Raw genomic sequence first — 10,652 nt, forward strand, 5'->3', positions numbered from 1 at the left:
TTATATTAAATATGAATTGAGATTCAGAAAGTAATGTAAGTGATTTATTTTAAACTGCTCGTTAAAATGTGTAAATTTTTTATTTAAATTATTGTAGATATAAGCTTATAACTCTTATAAGTTATAACTTTCGTATTTTATAGCATTATTATAAGATACCTCGTATAAACGCTGGAATTAATAATGAGTTAATTTTTATGTTTGCATTTGATTACTATATTTCTTGAGGTAAGGCTTATTTATTGTTAAATAAACTGTTTTAGGAAACGCAATCCTAACAACTAGTGTAAAGATTAATTTAAATTGATATTTATATTAAGTATTTTTAAAGAGTTTTGATTATTAATAATTGTCAAGAGCCATACGTTTTATTTGAAAAATGCATTAACTCTATTTTTACAAAATTTTCTTCTTATTTCTTTAGTATTTAACATTATCAGCAATAAATATATGCTAGTTATAAAATTTTTAAATTTTGAAAAGTGTTTCAAAATGTTGCAAATGTAAAATGTGATAGATTTTACGAATATGTACGTGAAATTTTCCATTGAATTTTTTTACCCCTTGGGAAAGAAACCGAAAAAATCCGCGGAAAAATTGAAAAAAACCAGTTTTCTTTCCAATCTTTAAAACTATACATGACGTCACATTCGGAACTGGACAGACAGAGAAAACGACGTATCACGTGGTATCACTCGTATATCTTTCTCTCTCGCACTTCTTGCCACTCTTGGACACACTTGCGACCTACGGAGAACAAAGGCATTCCACCTCCATATACTCAAAAGTTATGTACCAAAATTCACTTTTAGTGTTAAAAATCTGTAATGCACGTAACGTGAGCTATAGATTTTTAATACTGGCAGTGAATTTTACAACATAACTGAGCATGCTTGAAATAATACATTCAAATTTACCACGTAACGATGACAAGTTGATTGGCCGCTCGGCATCGACATGCGCAAGAGCATACCCTTGTATTTTTACTATGGTACTTTCTAAATACGTCATATTTCGGTATATTCCGTTATATTTCGTCATATTTCGTTACAAGTCATAAATCGTACGTGATAATTCTACAAAATATGTGGCATGTCGATATCGTAAGTAGTAAAAATTGATCAATCACAGTCGAGTGTAAAGGGAATACTCGACTTTAAGAGAATAAACGGACTTATTGTGAAAAGTATTGACGACGAATTTGGTGTTGCATGCCATTTTTTTATTACGTGCTTAATTTGAAAGTGATTTGTCTCGTACTTATCAAAATCGTAAAAATAGACGGAAACTAAAGTTATTATTGAATTTTATACATGATAAAAGCATATTTTTCACCTCTTTCAACAGCTGTCAAACCGTGAGTTTTCTTGCTTAAATAGACTTCACTCTACGTACCTTTTACGGCTATTTACTGACTGTCAGGGGAGAAAAAGGATAGTTTCTATCCATTTTTACAAGTTTTTTAGAACGATCCCATTTTGTTATTTCATCTAAATGTTCTTTATTTAAAAAATTGCACCGCAACAAACTTTTATGTGTCATTTCTCGCTTATGACGTCACAATCAAGAGGAAAGGGAAATGTACTATGAAATATCTCTGTTACAGAGCACGACGCAGGATCTATTCGAGTTGCTCGAGCGAGTGCAGAGTTCGCGTCTCGATGATCAACGCTGCGTTCTGCCGTCGTACTTCTCTCAGGTATGTGACAATGAGATTCACGTACATCCATCGAAATCACACACAGATATGCGTGCGAATGACGCCGTATAGAGGGCGTAGAGCAAATTAGAAAAGGCCAGATAATCTAAAACCCGGTCTACAATTACGTAAGCGTAGTTGTAAGTGATGTAGTTGTAAGCACTGACCAATTACAGTCGAATATTTTTCTTACATTCAATTGTGATTGGTAAATTCTTACAACTACAACTACTTGCAACTATTCTTACGCAATTGTAGACCGGGCTTAAAAGAACAAAAAGCTTCTTGAAATAAGATGTTTTCTGAAATAAGCGATTATAATAATTTCACATATAAAATATAAAATACGTATTTAAGTTCATGTTTACGACACGGTTTTTATTTTTATTTTTATTTATATGTTCATTTAAGATTTTCTGTGACGCAACATTTATTTAAGTCAACCGCGATATACCGGTGCCCGTATATTCTAAAAGAACGAAATCAAACCGCTGGCTCCTCGTTATCTAATTTCACCGCATTTAGTCGTAATTTAACGAATGATTTGAAAGCCTCACACGAAAGCTGGCCCAAATTTACGACATTTTACTTCTGTCTCACGCTTTCACGGTCGATTTAGTTTTCCAGCGTTTCGAAGTGACATCGATAATTATCGTAATAATGCGACCAATATTTCAAGTATACCTATTACTGCGTAATCACCGTGTATAAATCGTTATATTACTTTGCGAAAATGTTACAAAGACAAGAATAGATTATCGTCTTGCAACTTTTTAATGCGAGGAAAGAACAAGTTAACATCTTTTTTTAAAAAAAGTTAAGACGTTAAAAGATGCCGATTGCAGTGGAATGGACGAAAAAATTACAATCTAAAAGTGATACGGTGATCTTTGTATTCCTAGTCAAGGATCTTTCAACTTAAATAATAATATCTTTATTTTTTGCACAAAAAGTTACAGTATCACAAAGTTGCACTAATTGTAAGTAAAATAAAATTTATGTACACTGTGCAACTCAAGTGATATTTATCTTCGTATTTTCAGTCAACAATATTCTTATTTCAAACCATGTAGTTGTAGCTTTTTGTTTCAAGTCAAAATGTTTAATACAAGAAATGCTGCGATGTTTTATCTTAATATATGAAATATCTTAATTTTAATATAGTATGATTATGAATATTATGTATTATACAATATTATGATATTATACAATACATATGTATATTTTATCCATATATTGTAAATTCTGCATATTGTAGCAGCGTCAAGTTTTTTGTATTTACACAAAACTCTTCATGTATTTTTAACATTTGAATGGAATACAACTTCACTTAAATTGGGTTGAGCTATAATGTGTATAAATTTTGTTTTAGTTGATACAACTTTTGATATTATTTTTATATTTTATATTTATTGTGCACTTTTTGATTATTTGTTTAGAAAAATTATAAATGTCACTTATGCAGCTTGAGAAGAAGACCCTAATTGAAAATACAAAGATACGTATTACTTGGAGAATAATAAATTTTACACAAAATTTTATAATTAAAGTATTATATTTAGTTATAAATTTTATAAATATAATTATTATACTATTTTCACAATTGACGTAAATATCTTGCTTAAAAAGAAAAAAATAATCGATAATTAAAAAAAAAAACGAAAAAATCTTTATGAAAAAGAAGAGATAATGCCTTTTTTCTGAAATCGTCCATTCGATTACTTTTAACTTTCTGTTTTTCGTGCATAAATCTCGCATGACACTCCGCGCTCTGAGACGAGCTACGAGAACGAGCTGTAGATGAATGGACGGCGACGCCGAGAAAGAGGAGATGGGTAGAGGCTGAGAATGAATGAACAACGCGATCCGTCACGGCTGCCTGGACGCCGGGCGAAAAAACTCGAAACGAATCGCTCGATCGCGCGCATCACTTGATTTTCTGCAATCAGACAGTGCCGGCGTCGCGCATGCCCGTCCCCCCGTATCGCGTCGTACCCCACGTTTTCCCCCTCACCAGAAGGGGGCATCACGCCAGTCACATATTAAATCGACACGACAGAGGGGACAGAGTGCTTGTCCCCTTTTACTTAGCCCAGAAATGAAGAGAGAGAGAGAGAGAGAGGGAGAGACGCGTTCGTCTCCGTGTCGGGTTGCCGGTTTCTCGGTAATTGATTGAACGTCTGACGGGATTGAATGACACCGCAGAACAAATTATACGGGATGATACAGAAAAAAAAGTGCGTGTTCTTTTCGGCCATGGATGCTGGAAGAATAAATAAGGAGAAATATCAGTGTTTTAATATTAAAGTGTTAATATTAAAAATGCATATATTATATTTTACATATTATAATTTAACACAAGTAGTGATCATGTAACATTAATTAGAAAATTATTCAATACTAAAAATTAATTTCTATTCTAAAAAAAATTCGCAAAGTTCTATTCTAAAAAAATCTCTCAAAGTAATATGGGAATAAATTAATAATAAAAACTAGAACTGCTACTTTTTACTTACTTCGAATATTCGAAGTTTCGAAAAATTCATTCGTGTAAATTTAATTTAAAAAAATTCATAATTTTTTTTAATTTTATGATTTAAAATTTTTTGTTTTTAAGATTGTTTTATGCGAAGGAATATTTTTTTTAACGGCAAAACAATTATATTAATTTATTATATTTTTGTTTATTTATTTAAGAATAAATTTTTTTTTAAATTTTCTTAATTTGATTGTTTTATTGATCATTATCTTTTCTTATTTACATATATATCAAGTTTAATTATTAATTTGTAATAATTTAGGTTATAATATACTTTCAAATTTTTTAGTAATAATTACGTATATATATTTTAAGCATATATATTAATTCTTTTTATTTAATTCTTATTTGATGAATTTTCTGAATAAATTTATTAGCACGAATGTATTTTCCGCAACTTCGAAATTTCGAAGTTTCGAAAGAATTCGAAGATTTTAATGCCGAAACTTCGAAGCAAACCATCAGCCCTGATAAAACATGTTGTTTCTAGTTAATCTTAAATTTAATTTAAAGCGCCAGGAATCATTAATCATACTCAATTTGAGTCACGACGTTAAGTCTTCTCTTTCGGAATTGAAGAAACCAAGCATCTTTTTTACACTCGTGAGAAAAATCATTGCGAATAAACAGCAAAGAAAAAAAACAAGCGCGTCTGCAGGAAGTTGCGCATATGGGAATCGCTTTTGAAGAAAGAATATTGCGCGCCTCTCGCTTTCTTTCTCGCCGGCGAATTGCGATCCGGATTTCGACATACAAGTTGTAATCATCTGTGTGCCACATGCTACCCCACAATGTCGTGAGAATTGCGTTCGCTCTTTTTTATTCGAACTCGCTCTTTTTCTCCTGCGCGCGTTGCATCGTGTGTCTACCTGATCGATCGGTAAATATGTTTTCTGCTATCAATAATACAGATCGCGCTCATCGGGATGATCACGGAAAAACATGTTATCGACGGAGCATATCATAGATTTTTCTATAGTACCGACCTAAAAGAAGTTAGTATTACAGTGTTCTTTTATACCGACATTAATTTTTTTATTATATTTATTTTATATATATGTGGAATACAAAATATTGTGTTGATCAAATGAACGAAATTATAATAAGTTGTAAAATCTATCATTTGATGATGTAATAATCATCAGGTTGATGTTAATTATTGTTAATTATTTGCACAATATTTACATGTTTAAATAATTATTTTAATCAAAAGTGTATTTAAACAAATGAAATCGACAAGATTCTGAAATTATATTCCTTTGATTTTGCTAATTGATTTCAATTAAAATGGAAAAGACATGTTTTATGATACGGTCGCTAGATGGCAGAAGGATTCGTTACTTTGCTCTCTATTTTTCTATTTTACAAGAATAATTTGTACAATTAGATTTAAATCTGCAGGCGAAGGAAATAAAAAGAAGCCGATTTAAAAATAATGAGAAAAATAACGAAACCCATGATACAGTTAGAGAAAACTAAAACTTAATATTTATTTATATTTTTTAATAAAAAAATCCAATTATTCAAAATCTTTTTATTTTTGTATATCTATTACATGTATATAATATGTAATATTCTCTTGCGCGCGCGTGTCCATATGAAATCTTTCAGTGGAATAAAATAGTGAGAGGACATTAAGTACTTAATATAAAAAATAATAAAAAATTGCAACAATTATATAATTAAACAAGCACATTAAGTATACTTGTTTAATTATAGTTCTTTTATTGTTGCAATTTTTTACTATCTGTCTCGCTTTGGGAGATCGAGTAGAATGAATAATATTTATTTAATAACTATGATGATTATGGTATTATTATCAAGAAATCGTGATGTCCTATTTACTTAAGATAAATTTCTTTAAAGAAAGGACTTCTCATGCAAAGCTAACGATGGAAACGAATTACCTGTCTACCATCTTCTACTGTATTATTTTGAACGACGTATTTGTCAATCATTACGAGAGCCAGGCATTCCTTAAGTAGTAAATAATTATATGGTTCATCATACGCGAACCGAAACTCTCCGAAACGCGTCGCTGATTCGCGCGACGCGATAAAACGCGCTAACGCAAAGGGCGAGGCGAGCGGGGAGAGGAAGGGGGGGCGCGTCGCTTCCGGTCGGTCAGGTAAGCGCGCAGGAAGTCACCGCTTCGAACCATCGTACTCTGGCCGAACGGCCGGGAAGATTTTCAGATTTGTACCCTCTGTGCAGTGGCCGTGAAGATCGGAGATTTCGTGTCGCGCGGGACTCTCCTATACCATAAAAAGTGATCATTATGCTCTTCGTGGACACTCAACGTGGAAAGCGAGTAAAACAAAAAACTTTTTAGTTTTCCACTTCTCAACGTTGGTTGTTAAGGATCTAATTGTTAGAACTCTTCGGAGGGAGGAGAGGCTACCAGACTTAGAAAAGTTTGAACGCAGACGTATTCGAAGCGCTAGAACTTTTTAATTTTCGATTTTTCAGCATCGATTGTTAAGGATAATTGTTAGAATTCTTCGGGGAGGCTACCAAAACTCTTAAGAAATTGCCGGATTTCTGAAAAAAATTTTTCAGCTGATAATCGAACTCGAAATTTTCTAAACATTTTTTTAGAATTCCGTCCGTTTCTTGAGAGTTCCACGAAACTTTCTAAAATCGATAGGGAATTCTAGAACTTTTCGGGGGGTAATCGAAACTGCTTATTTCTTTGAATTTTAAAAAAGGGAGCCAACTTCATAGAGGTAAGACTGGGGCACTGTGAGCCATAAAAATGTCAATTAAAATTTTTTAATATAAATTTAAAAAAAATGGCCAGTTTACATATTATTTCAGCTGCGCTCAAAGCGAAGCAGAAACATTTGTATTAATTATGCGTTTTATATAATAGTTTACTAAAGACACTCTCTTAAATTGAAGAATTTAAACACTACTAACTGCATCTTACTTGTATGGTCCTTTTATATTTTAATTTTTTTTTGTACATAAAATAAAATCTTAATTAAATTTATTAGATTCTTATTAGATTTTTTTCAGTATTCTTTAGTGTAGATATGCAGTGTTTTGTGTCAGTTTTTCATATATAATTAAAGAATTGTGTACATTTTAAAATTTAATCAGTATATTTAGTAAATATTTATTAGTTTTTAAGATAGAAATAACACATTTTTTAAGAAACTAGCATTACAGATGCGCGCTATTTAACACTTTTTACTCTTTACTATAATTTACTATTTATATTATATCAATCTTAGTATACACTACTGTCAAAATATGCAATGACAGCCGTTTAAAGAAGTAAGCGCAGTGAGAGAATCAACGCGGAAAAGTGAACAAAACTTCGAGAAATGTGAGCTATCGACTTAACATGTTTTTTTTTTTAGATAGGATAATCTAAAGTGTCCCATATTCGGGGCACTTTAGGTCATCAGTAAAAATTCTTTAAGCTGTAGTTCGGTTCAAGTTTAAATTCTATACCAAATTGTGAGTCAAACTTAATCTTGCGCATCTTAGAATTATCTCAACAAACACAAATTACTACCGCAATATTACAGCAGTATTATAACATTTTTGCAATATAGTTGAAATGTTATAATATTACAGCAATATTACAGTTCTAATCTGTGTTTGCTGGGATGCGTTTTATGTAGTATTTTACTAAAGACACTCTTAAATCGAAGAATTTACACGCCACTAAACTTTCCTCTTTGACATCACATCGGCTGTACTTCTTATACTTCTTTAGCTTTCTCGTAATATCTCCTTGGTAGACTTTTTTTTTATATTCGAACCTTGATCTGAAACAAGAGTGTAAAATGACTATTTTACATTGCCTCGTTTCATCATGAATATTTAGTGTGTGAGCCATTGTGTCCCTGATATTACACTCAATCAGTATATTAAAAACACGGTGAAACATGATAAGAAAAATAAATGACAGATGATTTACCTGTAGTGCAGTAAAATGAAAAAAGATAAAAGCGTAGAAACTTGCACCTTACGTTTAATATATTTTCTCCTACAAAAATATTATTGAAACCTTCCTAAATGATTAACAAATTACTTTCGCATCACGAAAATCATTAACGGCACCGAGACAGTATAGTTTGATCACTGCTATCCAAATACGAAGTATAGATAACAAAGTAACAGTTGTATGATATACTCAGGGAAATGTTTCGCTGTTCCAGCTAGAATTCTAAATGTTACACTTAAATCTATATCGCTGTTTTTTGTATGTGCTAAAAAATTCTGTCATATGTAGAATTTATAGCAACAATATTCTAAGAATATATGCAAGAAAATATAGATCTCATAACCAAATATGATTGGAGTCTGGATTGATTAAACGTCATGGAGAAACTTTCTTGCTAAATTTGACAAATAGTTTAGATATAATTTCTGTCTGTGTTATCTATATTGATTAAATACAAAACATATGTGATATCGCAGTGCTTACTAATCACTTATCAGTTTTAGCAATTTTTCGTACCTAAATAATTCTCGCTGTAATTGCAAGATTACTTTTTTCAAATAAAAAACGTATTTTTAATCAGGAAGTTATCAATTTTTTTTCTGTACTTTATAATTCATAATAGCATTACTGTGACTGAAAAGGCATGTTAAATCAATATCGGTCTTCTCGAATTTGTTGACACTTTTTCGCGATGATGATTGGTTCTTTCGCTGCGCTAACTTCGTGAGCGACTGTCATTTCATATTTTGACAGTTGTGTGTATTGAGGTTGATGTATAATAGTAAATTATAGCAAAAATAAAAAGTGATTAAATAGCGCGCGCAAAGCGCGCGTCTACAATGCTAGTATCAATGAAACATGTATTTTTAATCAGAAAGTTGTCAAATCTTTTTTTTCCGTACTTTAATTCATAACAGCATTACTGTAACTGTTTTGTGTAATTATACGAACAAGAGTTACACGTGAATTCGAGAGGTTTTGACCTTCGATATGTCGATAATAACGAGCTATTGCTAGCTTATCAACATATATCGGCTTCGTAATGTTAAAACAGCATTTGTTGCCGTTGATAGCCGATTTAAATCGACTGCAGCTGCTTGCAGCTCGTTAATCTACTCGTTATCTACTATAACTGAACTCCATTGTGAAAAAAACCCAATATCGGTATCCGCTACGCGCGCGCTCATCCATTTTCGGCTATCAGCTCTCCGCGAGCTTCAACTAATCTTCCGCCTAATAAAAGATTATTATGCATTGCAACTGCTGCGCTTCCAGGCGTTAATTGCTTCCTGGCGTCCGTCCATAATTACCACAACATCGGCATAATTACGCGTTTTACCCTGTATAAGCGCGAGGTAATCTATGGAATCGTTTCAATGAGCGATTTCAAGTTTAATATCCGATTCGTCCACTAATTCAATTCAGCCTACAATGCTATTCCCGTTCTCCAACTCTCGATTCATCCTCCAATTCGATTCGTTCGCCATTGTTCACGACAAAATGTCGCTCGACTTGCGAACGTATCTTTACGTATCGATTTAACTCGAATTTTTTTTTTCTTCAGAGGAAAATATTGTAGGATAAGATCACTAGATGTGGGTCGGATCTGATTCTAGTTCTGAATAATTTATTATATTTAAATAATTATTATGTTTTTCATGGAATGGCATACATCAAGATTTTTTTAGCATTTATGTTAGCTTTATCGATCGTCAGTTATTTCTTGTTTACTTAGCATTAAGTAATAAAATATTTGATATCAGACGTCAATGAAAATCTTAAAATATCCATTCAAAATTTAATACACGGAAAGAACGATTTTTGTTGAAAGGTCTAAAAATTTTGCTAAAAACAGATCTGAAAATAATTTTTTGTTAAATCATTAAAATAATTTGTTGGAATGTTGAAATAAGCATTGCTGTAAAACGTTTTGATATTTTAGCAATCACTTTTCGCACAAAATTATTTTGATTATTGAACAAAAATTATTTTCAGATCTGAATTTAGCAAAATTGTTTTTTTTTTTTGTGTGTAAAGATTGCTTTACAGCTTGTGGGAGTGTAATAAGTAACAGTACATTTCATAGGAAAAAAAAACATCATGCAGTTAAAGTTAAATATTTTACGGGTATCTAACCCGCAACATAGATTCATGGGGGTTTAATGGTGGATAATTTCCATGATTTCATCGAATTTAAATTGAAAAATATAAAATAGTACTGAAATTGAATAAAATTATCCATAAAGCATTCCTTGTGTTATTAATCACAACTATTAAATATGTTATTGATTGCTATCTTTAGTGCAGTAAAATAAGACAAAAATCGGGCTTAACTTCGGAATTCCGTGTAACAGGTCGTATCGTCTTCAAACTTTTTTAAAATTGTTATAAATGCTGTACGTATAAAAGTCTATCCTTAAAAAATGCCGCTGCTTTCTTATTGTTGCAATTATAAA

At 31.6% G+C, this 10,652-nt stretch overlaps 1 protein-coding gene across 1 annotated transcript in view; it reads left to right on the forward strand.

The window, feature by feature from the left end:
- LOC105460870 (rap1 GTPase-activating protein 1-like) overlaps positions 1-10,652 on the forward strand; it is a 74,594-nt gene that overhangs the window by 1,507 nt on the left and 62,435 nt on the right. The window contains exon 2 of the mRNA XM_011707360.1: positions 1,607-1,699. Within this exon, the coding sequence (XP_011705662.1) occupies positions 1,607-1,699 (93 nt within the window). The remainder of the gene's footprint in view (positions 1-1,606; positions 1,700-10,652) is intronic.

Source organism: Wasmannia auropunctata, unplaced genomic scaffold (genome assembly GCF_000956235.1).
Source record: "Wasmannia auropunctata unplaced genomic scaffold, wasmannia.A_1.0 LD336101.1, whole genome shotgun sequence".
NCBI lineage: Eukaryota > Metazoa > Arthropoda > Insecta > Hymenoptera > Formicidae > Wasmannia > Wasmannia auropunctata.